Genomic DNA, 16,707 nt, shown 5'->3' with positions numbered 1-16,707 from the left:
CACGGAGGCTCTCTGAGAGCCCGAGTGCTTTCAGATACCCGAAGGTTTTCTGAGACTGGTGCTTGTGGAAACATCACTCGGGGCTCCGAGGTCGCGGTACCCGGATCCCATCTCGCAGTGCCTGTGCGTTTGGAAAACAAGGACGGGAGACACTTTGCGTACAGAAAGGGGTTCAGTCATCATTGGCCACATATAGAAAAATGTGTGTACTCACACACGGACACAGTCGAAAAAATAAAAGCCTAATCCAGCCCCCCCCCCCCTCCCCCCGCCTAGGTCCTCGGCAGAGTAAACCGCCGGAGGGATGCTGAAGCGGCATCCGCCGCGGTGCCGGCAGCAACGGGCTGCGGCTACCTGGGCAGGGAATGCTCTGCCGGCAGCAGTTTGAACCACCCTCCCCTCTGGGTAGCACCGCAGCAGAAATACGCGGAGGTGAGACAAGCCAGCGACGATTTGCGGAGACAGACGGCGAGCGCGGGTCCACGGCCTCCTTCCCCGTCCGGGAAGCCAGGCTCTCGGCAACCCTGTACCGCGGGGACCCCCATCCCCTTCCCTTCGCTCCCGGCCGGGGGTGGCTTCCCCGCCGCTGCGGCTCCGCCTCACCCCGTCCCGCCCGCCGGCCCTCGTCCCGCCCTCGCCGCCTCCTGCCGCGGCGCCGGGATCCTCTGGTGGCGGCTGCGGGAAGCGCGGCGGCATCGGGCGGCTCCGTGCTCTGTCCGTGTTCCCCAGCAGCCTGAACGCAGCGGCAGGGCACTCGGTTACCCCCGTTCCGTGGCCGTGTGCTGTTACCGCTGCTTGGTTAACCGTTGGACTCGATGATCGTAGAGGTCTTTTCCAACCTGAACGCTTCTGTGATTCTGTGGTTGATTCACCCAGCCCTCCGGGAAAACCCTCAGCGTGTTAGGCTATTTCCCGTTTCCTTTGCAGTGTGACAGCAATAACCCCTAAGCCAGAGTGGAACTTTACAGTTTATTAATTATTGACACCTCCTCAGGCTGTAAGGAAAAGGTAAAGGTGATGTTTAAGGTTTTCTTTCTGTTGGCCTCAGTAGGCTATGAGGTAATGCTAGAGGAATACTTTGGCACTACTCTGTATTATATCTCATCCCTTGGTCATTTCTACTTTTCCTCTTTTCTTCATACTCACATGCTTATCTCTTACACTCTCTGCTTTTGCTGAGCCTTTTCAAATTGCCTGTTCAGGTAAGGATTAGGGTTATCCATCTAATGTTTTAACAAAATAGCACTTTATCATACCCTATAATGATAATAGCATGTTTATATTCTCTAGCATAATAAAATGGAACCACATTTCAACTTATCTTTCATTGCATTTTCACAGAGGGTGACTACATTTTCCACCTAAGGGATACCAAAGGGATACCTCTGTGGTATTTCTTGATATCTCTGTGGTATTTCTTGATACCTTTGTGGTATTTCTTGTGCTGAGGGGAAAGTAAGAGCCTCTGATGGCAGCCCTACAGTGACCTAGTTAGCCTAGGTGAGGGGGGAAATGCAAAAGGAAGAAATGGGGCTCACAGAGCAAGCGTCTCACCTGAGTGCACCCTTTTCTAGCACCAAATAGGTACCTGACCTTTTCTGTGATTAAATGATGAAGGACAGCCCTCACTGGTGACTCTCCTGGCATCCCAGTGACTGAGGCTGCCACCTGCACCATGAGCATCAGGGGTGGGAGCTGGGGCTGCTTGGAGACAAACAGGCTGAAACCTGTCTCCTATAGCTCCTGGAGTCCTCCAAGAGGGAGGCTTAATAGAGATCAATAGAAACGAAAGTCAATTTATTCTGGCTGAAGGTGTCTTGTCACACCTACTGGAAGCACTCTGCTTTGTACAGTTAAAGCCATCTTGAGGTAGGAAGTTGAACTTCAGAGATCCTGACACGTTCTGTGTGCCCTTAGCTGTGTCATTCAGCAGAGGGCACTTTGGTCCATAGGCCAAAGAATCCCTTCCTGATGCTGCTGTGCTGCAGCTCTTCAGAAGCTTGTGTATTTGCTGGCAGAAGCAATGGGCATTGAAGGCGGGCAGGCCTGGACCTCTGGAACTGGACTATGCCTGAGCAGTTCTGAGGACATCAGTAACAGTAGTATGCAGTGAATGAAGAACTGAGTCCAGATCCACTAAAGCCAAGACTGATGTGGGTGGCTGGTCTCCAGCATTTGTTACCATATATGTAACAAGTTATGTGATATTTCTTGTCCTATGTGTAATACATCACATTTTCCACCTACAAATGCAACTTATCCTTGTTGATTCAGTGCATTGCAATCTATCAGTATTTCTCAACAACTCTCCCAATTCATCTAACTGATACGAGTTGGTATCTTCAATCAACATTCTAAATTCCTTTTTCACCTTGTTTTTAGTCAGGGCCAATTGAAAGTAACTTTTAAGACACATTGACTGTAAGAAGTGATAATTTCTTTTGAGGATAGCAATGGGAAGGCAAATACTGCAGTACAGAATGGGACGCTTAGACTTGAGTCGAGAATAATGATAATCCTAGGTGGATCCTTCTGAAGTCCTTTGGGAACCATAAAATCTAACTTCAATTTTTTCTGTCTTTCTCAAAATCAAACAAACATCCATAACAAAATAGCAGAGACACAAGTGAGGATGTCATCTGAGACTCTCATCATGCAATGACCATATTTAAGTGTCTGCAGTGATGTAAAAACATATAAAAAGCCAGAAAGAATTCAAGCAATTTGATCAAACGCTCAGAATAATTTTGGTTCCTCTGAAAATTTCAGTGTCAATTCCAATCAGAGGAGCAAAGGTGTTAGAGGAAATATGTCCTTATTCCAAAGGGCATTATGTCCAAATTTCTAAAACAAATAGCTGTGCAAGTGCTACATTCATCTTGTCTGCATAAACTGAATGGCAGAGCACTTTCACTTACTTTTCTTGAAAGTTTAATTTATATGTTGAGCAAGAATTTTTGAAAGACAAGATTATTTCATCATTTTTGTACAAATATGTTTATTCCACAGGGGCATATTCCGTTTAGGGAAAAAGAAAAAAAGAAGCTGAATGCAATTTGAGATAACAGAAGAGGGCTAAGCTTTAGAAAGTACATTATTGCCCTAAATTAATCCTTGGAGTATGCTGGCACATATCAAATATCAGAAATGAAACCCTTTTCCATTGTATTTGACATGTTCTTTCATTCTTAATGGGCGCAAGTTAGGAAATTTGGCAGTAAAGCTTCACAAACTTACTCTCTAGTGCTGAATCCTTGTAATTCACTTTTCAACTCTTGTTTTCTTGAAAGCATACAGGAAAAACAATGATCAGCAATTCCTATTTATCACTCTCTTTGGCTGTGACTAAGCTGTGAAGTCGTTGTGTGCAGGGTCTCAGCTCAGCCATACTGGGGACGGAGCTCACCCCACGTGTGAGGCCCAAGCTCCTTTCAGGCAAAACCAGAGGAGGTTGATACACACCAAGATACTGCCCTAGTCTGGAGCAAGACAAGGTGTTTACTTTGAGCCAGGATCTGGGAAATGTTCCCTTCTCCCACAGTTCAGATGCCATCAGTTCCCCTGACTGCAGAGAGATTTAAATCGTTAGGTGTTGTGTAGCGCAAGGCAGTGGCGTGTAAGTATTTCAGCCTGGAATTGATCCACCTATTGAAGCATTTCCCAAACTTTGGGGCAACACTTACTGTTTTGGGCAGGAGCCCACACTATGATCTGGCTACTGTTTCTATCGGTTCTCAGCTAGGATAAGGAGTGTATGGGTTTCTTCAGGAATCTTTTGACCTGATATAACAAATCCATGATATCAGAATGAGCTCTAATCATTATTTTCTGCCTTTACCTTCAAATGCAGAAAGTGACAGTCAATATAATTTGAAGTGATTTCTGTATAGAATGTCTGTAGTGCCTTATGCCTCTGGCTGGTAATTAACAGGTCCTTTACACATTGGGTGAACTCTGATATATTGTTTACTAAAAGAAAGCAAAGGGCTTGATCCTGCAACCACCCAACTCTGCTGTTTCCAGGTAGTTCCGTATTGAGTGATGAAGACAGAAGACTTACCATGTAAGTAAAATAGGTCAGATTTTGAGGTCCTGGCACCGAGTCCTGCAACAGAGACCAGAAAATCATGCTGGGCCATTGAAGGTAAGAGTTAGATTTGGATGTAAGCAAATAGCAAACAGAAAACTCTCTGAGGCAGACAGTATGTCTCCAGAGAACATGCTGTAAAGATGGCTCTGAGTGTGTCATTCATGTAGCGAAAAACCTCATGCTGGAGGCTTTTTGTGGAAGTCTAGGGAAAGGGAAAAGCAATTTCTTGTGATTCTCTTCCTTATTTTAGGATTCATGTGTATTCAGACATCCCTTTACAATGCTTGGTGTCTTCTAGAGGTTCACAGATTATCTATAGTTTTTAACAGTGCAGTGATTACAGCCTCTGGATTGTGCCAGAAGCACTCTGTTGTCACTTTCGAAACTACTCTGTGGCCTAGGGTCTGACTAGGCATTCCTCCACTCCATCTTTCTCTCCTGCAGAAGTAGATGAGTAGATGTAGATTTGCTGAGTACATGTATGGGATCAGGATATAGTTCTGGATAGTACAATAGCTTTTCTCTGAAAGTGGCCATAAACAGAGGGTTTTTACAAAGAATAAGAGGAACAGGACACATATATGTGAAATACCTCCCGAATACTCCTTCAGCTTCCAGCAGTCAGCATCTCAGGATCCTGATGTAGTTTCAATCTATTTATTGTCCAAAAGTCTCACGTTCCAGATTGAACTTGAACCCACAGAACCTGGTTTTGATCAGTGACTGTCCAATTAGTTCCTTAATCTTTGGAACATCATTGTTCAATAACTATTTTTTATTTTAAAACTTCACAACTACCTAGTCTCCCATTGGAAAAAACAAACAAACAAACAAACAAAACAAACCCTCAAAAAACCCAAAACCCCAAACCCAATTCACCATGTTTTTCATATAACTGGAATGTTTGGTGTCTGAGGGGAAGAAGCATTAAGAAACCAACTTTGCAATTGTAAACGTTATTGTAAGTAATAATGTGTGATAAAAAACATCGAGCCTGTGCCACCTGTAGGCTGCAAGAACAATTGGGAAGAGAATCAAGCTTACAGGTAGTCATACGTAGCTGCCAACAGCATGGTAGCCTGTGTACATATGGAATCAAAAATAAGCACAACTCATCATGTAGACTGTCTCCTGATGAGTCCTTATCAGCCCACTCATCATCCTCACACACCTGGTTGAAGAAGATTAATTTGGTGCATTATGCTGTGTCACTTGTTGCTAGAGTTACATCTGGTATTCTAGTGAGACTAGAAAGAGCAAGCTGTTGGTAAATTGATTCCTAGCAAGAAGCCTTGTTCAGATGCGTTCTCCAGCACACATCCATCTGCCATAAGTGGCAGTGGCAGGCCCTATCATCATCAGCCAGAGGAAAATACTCAAGGGCAGTGAGCACTCATCTGTAGGCTGCAGGCTGTCCCCCACAGTGATTACAAGATCCTACCATGCTGCTCATTTCATGGTCACTTTGCCTTGCCACAGCAGGATTGCGCACCCATATGAAATGCTTAGATGAAAAGCTCTCCAGGTGTGCACATTCTGACTAAGAGGAATTGTTATATTTGCTAGCCCTGACAGCATATTGGGCTTAGCTCTCCTTGGCTGGATATTCAGCGTTTAGGAGAGCAGCATGGATGTACAGCTAGGATGCAAGAAATAGCCATTAGATTTTATAAAGTTATATCTCCCAGTAGGCTCTGCAATCTTTCACTGTTTTTGATCCCCAAAGGGCCACATTCATTGCATTCTAATACCATTATCCCACTTTCTAAAAAAAAGAAAAACAAACACAGAAATGATGAACAAGGAGGTGTGTGGCTACTCAGAGCCCCATGGGAAGCCTACATGAAAATAAGAGAACCAAATCCTCACCTTGGTTCAGGATAGCACTAACAGACAGGCATGCCCTTCCCTCTCTGCTGTTTACCAGCTTCCACTCACCCACTTAGTCCTGCGGCTTCTCCGTGGCCACCTAGAATTTTCAAATTTCTAATTCCACAGCATCAAATAAAAAGCTGCAAAAACAAATAGGCAAGTAAGATTTTTCTTTTCATAGCAATGTTTAGGAATGAAGCAGATGAAGAGATATGCAAGGTGCTCAGACAGCTCCTCAGTCCTGAACCTGACCCTCACCTCAAGATGAAGCACAAATTCTGTCTCATACAGACCATGGGGCTGATGATCCATAGCAAGATAACATCTAATTCTGAAACATCTCAATCCATTGTCTTAATTCATTATGTACCTTTCTGGGCAACAGTAGGGATGTCATGTGCACACCTGTGATAGAGTGCATGCATGTGTGCTTTCCAATTAATTCTTCCAGCTCTTGTGTGATTCTTTGGCCTGTCTAAAAGGATAACAGGTGTAAGAATGACATTTTGCAATCAAATGTTGAATGCATTTTTTATTTAAACATTAAGATTAAATTACAAAAGCTTCTGGAACAAGGGAAAGGATGCCGAGGAGGAAAGAGCTGAAAACTCAGATTGCATTTTCTCATTCATTGTGAAAGCAAAACACATTGGCAGCAGCAAGGCGTTTTATAGAAAAGTTTCAGATGGACAGTACAAAGACCTTTCTGTCAATATTGTCACTGAAACACCTTGCTGTCACAAAGCATATCTTTTTTTTCTGATTGCATTTCTTAATGTTGACTGACTGGTTTTCACCATGGGAAACAAGTAGTAATTGTTGCAGAATTACTGTAGTTCTTTACTGTTAATCTCTGCTAATATAATGCAATCATCTTCTTGGGAAAATGTCGAAACCTCATTTACTTTACCCTAATAAAAATGTCTACTGCTGTTGTTAAAGGTTTTATTTGCACAAATATGTTCCTAATCTATGTTAATTTCATGCAATATATCTCTAATTTTTGGAATAAATGCTGAGAATCATTCGAGAAAATTCCTTGGAATGCAAAATTGAAACAAACTTCATATTTTCTTTTAAGGGCAACATTCCACCACCTTTATTTACACAAGTAGCATCCTGCTCTCTACATTACTTCACTGCAAGCTCGAGGCTCAAGCAGTGAAAATCATCATGGCCCCATTAGGATTTAGCACATTCTATTAACTTCCAATGAAATTTGGGCTGAGCAGTTTAATTTGTGGAGTAATGCACTACCTATAACCAGTAAAGGTGCTCAAACATACCCTACACTTAATAATTTGGCACATTTACAATTTGGCGTTACTCAGTAACTTATCAGATGACAATAGTAGAGCTCTTCTGTAAAATATAGGTTAAGCCTATATTTGTATGACTGTACACCTGAAGTATAAAAACCACGATATGTAGTACACTTGAACAGTTAAAAAATATAACTTATTTTATTTGTAAACTATCAATGCAAGATATTCAGCAGCAAAGAAGCCATGTTTAATGTCTTCTGATCTTTCATAAAGATCTGTTGCTGTAAGTAATATAACCGTCTCCAAAACATCTGAGGTTACATGTAGAAACAATCAAGGCAATATTATTTGTACATATTATTAAACATGCAAAAAACTTCCTGAAGAATATTGCCCAAATGTAGAAAGTCGTCTGGATCTCAAATTTTCCTTGGTAGAATCTGCTTTGTAAGTATGGCTCACACGTGGCTCTAGAGTCCTTCAGTTTATTTTGCAGATTTGGCACCTTTAATAACAGGCTCCCTATTCAAATATGTGGCCCAGTAAACTAAGTTAAATGTCCCAAACAGCACTGGAAAAATTATCCGGGACATTTTGTCAATCTTACTGATGCTGTTGTAAGTCTTTTTGCTTTCAGCAGGCTTTTCTTCTGCAGACTTCACTGGAGCAGATGCAGCGTTTGAGATGACAGATGGGGCTGAGTCCTTTGGCATGTTTGGTGCAGGGGTCATCTTCCCAGTGCTGTAAGTATTAGTTGATTTATTTCCTAACAATTGACGCTCTTTTTTCTGCAGTGCAAAGAACAAAATGTTAGACCACAGGAACATACAGTGGAAACACATTCTAAGGATATTAACCCAAAAATCTAAGTACCGTAATCAATCACGCTAACAAATGCCTGTTGGCTATTCCAACTTTGACCAGATGTCTGTTTCTGCCTTATTTTTATAGTCCTTGCTCAGGGTAAACTTCCCCTAAAGTCAGAGAAAGTTGAGAGTGGCCAGACGGACCCATATCCCACCTGGCGTCTGCGTTCGCAGCTTCTTTTGTCAGGGCAATGTGATCCTGCACCTGCAGAGGTTGCTGCCTCACCAGCAGCTGCCAAGATGTCAACCTCACCCTTCTGGCTGCAGCAAGGAGTGTGGAGAAGGGCTCATTGCCCCTGCCAGCTTGCCCTCTTTCTATTGCTTTCTCAGGACGCTTGAGGGTATGACCTTTTGTTTAGGAGATCATTTGATAAGAGTCCTAATTCCAAAACTCAAAAGTTCATGTTTTCACAGAACCACTCTTTTGTCTCTTTTTATTTGGGATACCGTGGTGGCACTCCAACTCATGGAGCTCAGTGTGAGCTTTGTCATTTATCTGGGAGAGTGCATGGGGAGTGTTCTGCAGAGATCTGCTTCATAGTCTATGCCTGCTATTATCAGAAGTTTGGTCACTGAGACTCCACGTCACATGAATCGAATGCCCTACATCCTTCTGAAAACAGTCCTCTTCGTATAGATAACAGAGACTGACAGTCGATCTCTGCAAAGAGGAGGCAGCATATGTCCTTGCAAATTTTCCTCTACAGGAAGATGAAAGTGTTTCATGAAATCATTAAATACCTTTTCAAAAAAGGAGCCGAAAATTGTCCGTGCAGTGATTTGAACTATGCTGAATACCTCATTTTTATTTTAGGTGTTTAAAACATGTCAAGTAAGTACCTTGATTTTAGCAGCTTCCAGGGCTTTTTTGCCATCCCATGCCCAACTCCTCTTGGTGAAATAGTTGACTGTTGCAAATTCAATCAATGCAGAAAATACAAAGGCATAGCAGACAGCTATAAACCAGTCCATTGCAGTAGCATAGGCCACTTTCGGCAAAGAGTTACGGGCACTGATACTTAAGGTGGTCATGGTGAGGACTGTTGTTACTCCTGTAAAAAAAGGGTGGGGGGGGGGGTGGAAGATGCAGATATCAGTTTAGTAGCCCTTACAAGATCTCTAATGGGTTATGAGCAGGCCCCAATTCAGCAGGAGACCTCAGAAGGCCACATGAAGTCATTCAGTGTTTGCATATTGTGGTCTGAAAGATACTTTGCTCTCCAAAAGAAAATGAAAATCTCTGCCCTCACGTGGGTACTTGTGTGGTGTTCTAGTTACCTCTAGCTATAATGTATATAAGTAAGTATTTTTAGTGGTAGCACTAAACCAAAACCTTACTGGTATTTTTCCCTGTACACTGATGTGTGGTACGTAGAGAGTATTCCTCCATAAGCGGCACATTATCAAATGAATGAGCAACCCATTTATTGGTAGCTGCCAAAGTAAAGAAGGATTACTGATTTTATTTTCTTATGTGGTGATTTTATGTATGAAATTGTATGAATTGGCTGTTATTGATTTCCTTTACTGTAGCTCTGTGGAAAGATGCCCCCAGCAGGACAAAATTCAACTCTCAGTCAGTTTTGTAAGTCTAAAATGGGTACCACTGCTCAGCAAACTGATGCTGCTACCTGTATTCTCCCCATACAGCTTGCTGAATTGGTATTTGATCAAAGCTGCTGACTGATTTCAATAGGTTTGCACAGAAGGATGACTGTTTTAAGAACAGCTGAAAGAAGTTTTATATAATAAACTGTTCCCATTCCCCTCATTTTTCACTTAGCGAAAATCTTTTATTATTACAGAAACCTTCACTTAAGACAGTGTTTATTTTCTGCAATCTTCTAGTGATAAATCAAGTAATTTAAGAGACCCTGAAGGATTTTTCCATGACAACTTCTGTAGTAAATACATGTTTTCTAAACAAAAAACCATATTAATTTGTTTGATGGTAATAGAAATAATTGTCACTAATTAACCTCTGCATGGTTTTCACAGATAAACACCTTAAAACAGAAATAAACAAAGCATCTTAAAGTGAAATCTGTTTCAAATGCCGAGCTAGAGTATGCATTAAATATCTAAATCATCCCGTGTTTTACCTGCAGAAATAAGCATGAGTTACACTATGGTTTTGTTACAGCAAGTCACTTCTCAAGGCAGACCGATCCTTCCCACACGCTGGGAGAAAGGGGGATACTCACCAAAGACAGTCCTAGCAGGGACAGATTCTCTGTTTAGCCAAAATGACACTTGTGACAAGATCACAGTCATAATGCAAGGAAGGTACGTCTGGATGACAAAATAACCAATTTTTCTTTTCAGATGAAAATGGGCTGTCATAATAGTATATTCACCTAGAAGAAATAAAATGTATATGTGGGTAAAATCAGGGAGGCTTACTGATTTAGGGACTTAAGCAGGCCACCTCCAACACCCTGTTCAATGATACCATTCAGTCACTCTTAATTGCATGAAAAATGTCTGGATTTCCGAGTTGTGGAAAACCAGAACTTGAGACAGAGGTGGTGCTAGGTCCTACTAGTCTTCACATTCACTTCCCAAGACCAGAAGACGACGACTGTCTACTCTGGCTGAACTCCTTTTATGTACCTGGGATGTCTTCATGTTAATAGGCTTTAAAAATCTGGGTTGCTGGCACTGCCTCAGTCCTGCTTGCTTTTGACTCTGTTCTACAAACTGTCTTACCACAGTAACAGTTAAGGCCATCTACTACTCATAGAAACCTGATTTAACAGCAGAACTGAACCTCATTAGGGCAACTGTTACTAACAAGCCACCAATATTCAACAATGAGAGTGGGTTCAGGCATTCCTTCTGCACTGCACTTTAGGGACTGCCTGTGTCAGTATCGGTCCTGCAAAAATTGCAGCTTTGCACATGGATCCTGGGATGTCTTACTGATTTGAGTACCCAAACCCATCAGATTGCTCCTCCAAGAAAAAAAAAATCTATCTAGAGCATTCAGTCTTCCTGGAATTTGGTACACTTCAGGCCTTGGAAGGATAATATTTTTCTGGACAGATATTATGCCATGTCTTGTTCACTTGTGCAATGAATATCGTACTGGCTGTATGGCAAATTCACTGAAACCTGCCACAGCAGTGCTAAATTCCAAGTCTTTTTTATTTGTCAAATTCATAGCACTGCCTTAATCTGTCTTTTGTCAAGTCCTCTGAATTTCAATAAAAGCCTAAGAAAAAGCACTCCAAAATCAACAGACCAGCTGTCATCTTCCCTAATGTTTCAGAAAAAAAAATCAGAACTTAACTCGTTCTTTCAGACTGTTCCTGGAAAGTCATATACTTGTTACTGAAGGATATTCATTTATGTTAACTGCTCCTCAAAGCCAAAATCTTGCTAGCTAAAAATAGGCTACTATTTGCATGGTGAAAATGAGAGTAAAACCAAACCAACCAACCCCATCAAGCCCTAACAAATCTCCACTCACATTGATATCAAATTAGTTTAAAAGCATGCATTAGCTGTGTACTGATGAGCTGGAGTAATGCCTGTTCTGAGATATATATTGCCCTCCAAGAACGAAGCAAATATAGCTTTAATCTGTGTTGTAAGAATTGACTGTTTGTCTCTGTAGACCAATCACAAAAGGGAAACACATAATGTGGTGATTCTGCCTTCAGTGAGTAGCCAGAGTTGAGCTGTGGCCAGCATTGCTAAGCAGTTAAGATTTGGCAGATTATTCTAAGTGACAATATGGCAAATTAGCGGAGAACAGGTTTCCAGTGAAAGGGCTTTTGCAGGTATAACTGCACCGGTATGTTATGCTAGTGGAGCTCTGTTCTTCTGGATGAAGTTCACAGACTTTGTTTGTCCTGAGGATTTTACACAGAAAAACTGGAATAGCCCAGAAATACCTTACTTGACAGCCTGCTTCAATCTTTATGACTTTCTTTTGGAGTCTGATTTTCTGGTGAAATGTTGCCATGAAGAAGGGTGTGGAGATGGACAGGGAACTCTGTGAAACTGGTTAGAAAGCCCCTGTGAAGCAATGTCTAATTCTCTTCCATTTAGTGTAATTTTGAACATGCTGTGGTCTCAGGAGGAACCTCACTTGCTCTTTATTTAGCAGCATTTAGTTTGTGGATTACCCACAAAATATGGCAGGAGCAGCAGAGTCTGTGTGCCTGTAATCTGTTTTGAGTCACAGTTTGCCTGCTCGCTAAGGAAGGACGATGTGCATTATTGATTTTGACAGTACGTTTTCGGAGATGGAAGAAAAAAAAATGTACACAGCTACAGCAGAGCAACAGGGCTCTTGTTTTTTCCTTTTCTTTTTTCCCTTTCAGAAATGCAGCAAATGAATGCCTACTACTTTTTGATGGCCCTCCACAACTGATTTTTCCTCAATCATTTTCTTTAACCTATCAAAGCCCAGGTCTCCACTGAAATAATAGTATCACCTTCATTTTGTACTTCCTCTTCTTCCAACCAATGTCATTTCCAGTTTCCCATGCTGTCCCTTTCAAAAATGCCTACACTAGGAATGCTCCCTCCAGCAAACTTGGGGCTTAAGAAAACCTCACAGCTTGGGGTTTTTTAACGCCTTGAGACCACTGCTTAAAGTAAAGCTAAAAGCTGCCTGAGTTGGCCTTTTGTTTATACAGAACCAAATCCTGTCTCTGTTGGAGCGGCAAAGCTCCCTTTTACTTCTGTAAGGTCACTATTTATCCTTAGACCATAAGCTTTCTTGAGCAAGAGCTACTTTTCATTACAGGTTTACGTGGCACTTAAAAGAGAATCCTCTTCCTGACGAGGCCTGCTTAATCACTACACAAAACAATTTTAATAACAAATTTAGTACTATGGAAAAGCCCCAGAGTGAGAATAGCTGCATTTTTTTACAGATCTGTGCTACTGTGCTGCTGCTGGTCTTGAAGAGGTTTTTATGCTTTTAAAAGCTGTCAACAGGGGGGATTTGGGTTGTTTGTGGGTTTTTTTTGTATCCAGATAGTAAGAATTCTGAAGAACATGTTTACAAAATTTCCAGGATCTTACAAGCATTCTTCTATCACCATTATGGTGTAATTCAATAGAGTATTTTAATGAAGCTGGACCAGGCCCCAGGCTGGCTTGTTTGCTGGATATAGCTGGACTCAGGTGTATTAACAACTGTTTTGGTGAGATCCTGTCTGTGATGCCGCATCCCTGACCCTGCTGACATCCAGAATCTTTTGGCCCAAGAGAAATGCCTGTGTCCTTTTTATAGTGATGCAAAGGAAAGATTCCTCTCAAGGTAAAAATCAGAATTACTTGGTGCAAAATGAAAGGTTGAATGCTTCTTTTATTATTTAGACCTTGGATATTTCAGAGCTCAGGCTCCAACTGGCAAAGATGAAAGAGTGGGATTTTGTTTTGTTTTGTAGCACTGTAGATCCTAAGTCAGTAATGAGAGATTCTGGGTATGGGGAACAGAACTGGGCAATCATTTGCAGAAAGCAGCAAGAACCACTTGGATCCAAATCTCATATCTGATTGCTTTCAGCACTTGTTCTACCAGGACATAACAGACGTTGGGCCAGTTGGAAGCAGTATGAATTGTCAGATAGCCTCTCCTTGAGGAGAATAACATTTGGTGATGTTAGCACAAAAAAGCCATCCCAAATATGTGGCACATGTCAGAGCTATTTCTGTGGCATGGCTAAAACATTCTCAATTTCAAGACCGGTTGGTGAATTGGGAGTGCCTGGATAGGTTTTCTGAGAAGACAGCCAAACTTAGCGGCTTGCCTAGAAAATCAGGAAAGTCCCAAGGGATTGGTGCAGGTCCATTATTTCCATTAAGTCTTCTAGAGAGGAGAGCATCCATGTCTTATGGCATATATAAACGTTTTGCCTATGCAACTGCAAGAGTTATGAATTGTGTACCAAAAACCCCACGAAAGACACAAGCACTTGGACTTGTGCAATAGCTACTTGTTTTTTCTTTTTCACATTCAACAACTCAGTAGAAGGAAGAAATGCCTTACACAGTGGTTCATAAGTAACCCCGATTACTGGCTCCTATGAGCTTGATGAAGTCCAGAAAATCCATCACTGACTGATGCTTTCCCTGTGCAAAATCGGATTTTTGTATTTTGCTAATCCCCGGTTACAATCTGTGTCCTGCTCTTTGTGATCCACCCTGCAATCAGAATCCAGCCAGCCCAGATGTAACCCCGGACATTAATATAAAATCTTGACGTTGGAAAACAAGCATTTATTAGCCTAAACCTTAAGATACAGGAGGGAGGTTGTTACTGGGCATAAACTCTGGGATTTGTCTGAAGAGTCCCCTGTTTCCTTGGGCTGAGGAGTACAAGGAGCTTTCACAGGCAAAGCTGCAAACTGGAAGTGCCCTGGAGTTGACACACTGGAGCACTCACTGCCTGGGCTAGATGGTTTTCTTGCTCTGAGGAGCCGGACGAGCTTGTAGGAGATGCCCCAGTACATCCTCTGGATCTTTTTCTTGGCAACGATGAAGGCAAGAGGGGAGCTGCCGTTCATTGCAGAAAACAACGCCGCTATGATGGTAAACTGGTAAGGAAAAGAGTGTCTTTGCTCTTCAATAGGAGATAGCATAATTGTCCTTTTTCTGCAGCAGTGGCTGCTCTGACTCTGTCTATATCATTCTCTTGACTTTAGATCTTTACTTTAGCAACAGCTTTTAGTCTCCTGAAATGGACAGGGGAGGGGATGAAGCTCTACAAGGTGGTTGTGTTTCGTGGCTCCTCTTTGATGCCCCAAGGCAAGCCTTCCCTCACTTTATGTCCTGTTTAAAGAGTAAATGGCAAGCTCAGCTGCCCCCTCTATTTGCCACGTTTGGACAGATTGAGCTGATATCTTAATGTGCCTTCATGTTTCGGTCCAGCTAACTTTGTGTGTAAGTGTAAGTGTACCTATTTTAACATCTTCTAAGCTTCCTGCAGATAGTACCACATTCCTAACTCAATCTATACCTTGTCCTCTACAATCCTGTCTTTGTCTCAGGGATCCATCATACGACCAAGACACTGCTGTGTGTTGTCAGCAGGGATTGCTCCCAGCCCTGTCACTGTGGGCTGGGGGCTGCTCACTTTCCTGAACCCAAATCCCACAGAACTGGTGGCAGTAGAAATTCTCCTTCCCTTCACAGCAGGCTATTTTGTTTTCCCCCTGGCTGGATGCCACTAATACTCTCCAGGCAAGTGCATTGTGTAACCTGGTTAAGCCCCTATCCTGCTGAGCCCACGTGACCTCTGTCCCAGCCTCGACCCGACTACCCCCTCCCTGGGAGTCCCCCCTCCAATGCACACCCAGGGCTGCCCTTGCGTGGGAGCCTTAAGGAGCAGAGGGACATGGCTCACGTGGGTGCCTGGCCTGGGATTAAAGCTTCTTTGCCTCCCTAATGCTGCCACATCTGCCGCCTCCACTTGTGGCCTGGGAGGAAACGGGAATCCTCCGGGTTTGCACCTCCTCTCCAGCCACGTGGTCCCATGGACATGCTGCAGAGCCACGCCACAGCTCCCACTTGCTCACTGCTCCCTCCCCCCACTACCCTGTGCAGTTTCATCAAGTAAATCATTTTAAAGCGATGATTGCAACGGATCAAATGCGTGGGTGGCGTTTGCCTCCCGGGGTAGTTCCTCCCACAGGGAAAGGAGCCAGCAATAGCGCTGGCACCCTCAGCAAAGGCAGTCGCCAAGAAGCTGCATGCAGCTTCTCCAGCACTTCTGTCAGATAGCAGGAGCTTGGATGCATCTTCAGCAACAGCCTGGCAATGTACCTAAGAGCCAGCATCTCAGTGTTTTAGTGCCTCTGCTAAGGAGCCAGGAACCTGCACAGGATTCCCCTAGCATCCCACAGATGCTTCCCCAGCCTTCTTGCAAAATAACTGGAGCCTGTGGATCTCCCCTCCCACTCCAGCTACCAGCAATCATGGGTTGGAAATATTCTTCCTACCTGTACTGGTGCTGATGTTTTCCGTTCCTACAGTTTGTCCCATCAGGTGGTACTGGTTAAGTCGTGAGCCATCTTCGGCCACCACCACAGACGTTGTGGTGCTATTAGTCCACACATAGATTACTTCAGAATTGGGGTAAGCGTCTGTCAACAAGGTGGAAAAAAAGACGATGATGAGTAAAGAAAGGACTGTGTAATATTTTAGTAGATCCTCAAAAGATAAATGGTGAGGAGAGGGAAGAATGGAGGAGTGAGAGTGAATGGAGAAAAACAAAGAAAGATGATATAATCATGTTCCCATACAGCCGGCTCAAAAAAATATTAGGTTGAAGCCTTCTAATATAACCAATGTGTGGGATGATTTGTCAAAGGCTGGAACATTGGAGGTAAAAATATAATCCATCACAACCACTCAATTTGGGAAAGAGCAGCTCAGACTTATACTCACCTAGCTCCTAAACCTCAGCAAGCTGCAAAAGGCATTTTGCTGAAATCCCACCCCAAAAAAGACTTAAGCACCTTAAGTGACTGGACAGAGAGGACTCTCAGTGTCTCATCCCACTCCCAAGATAAAGCACTAAGAGAAGTCATGTGCTGGTGTGGGGTCTGGTGTGTGTGCGCTGACTTTGGGATATATATGGGTGGGTGAGGGT

At 42.9% G+C, this 16,707-nt stretch overlaps 1 protein-coding gene across 1 annotated transcript in view; it reads right to left on the bottom strand.

Moving 5' to 3' along the window:
* Positions 1–7,712: 7,712 nt before the first annotated feature.
* Positions 7,713–16,707, bottom strand: part of GABRA5 (gamma-aminobutyric acid type A receptor subunit alpha5) — a 54,917-nt gene continuing 45,922 nt past the window's right edge. Inside the window, exons 6-9 of the mRNA XM_061998117.1 lie at positions 16,055–16,198; positions 10,298–10,450; positions 8,934–9,145; positions 7,713–8,015 (exon numbers count right to left, since the gene is read on the bottom strand). Of these exons, the coding sequence (XP_061854101.1) occupies positions 7,713–8,015; positions 8,934–9,145; positions 10,298–10,450; positions 16,055–16,198 (812 nt within the window). The remainder of the gene's footprint in view (positions 8,016–8,933; positions 9,146–10,297; positions 10,451–16,054; positions 16,199–16,707) is intronic.

This window comes from Colius striatus, chromosome 1, assembly GCF_028858725.1.
Source record: "Colius striatus isolate bColStr4 chromosome 1, bColStr4.1.hap1, whole genome shotgun sequence".
Lineage (NCBI taxonomy): Eukaryota > Metazoa > Chordata > Aves > Coliiformes > Coliidae > Colius > Colius striatus.
Note: the sequence above shows the minus strand (reverse complement) of the source record. Positions and strands in the feature narration are given on the sequence as shown.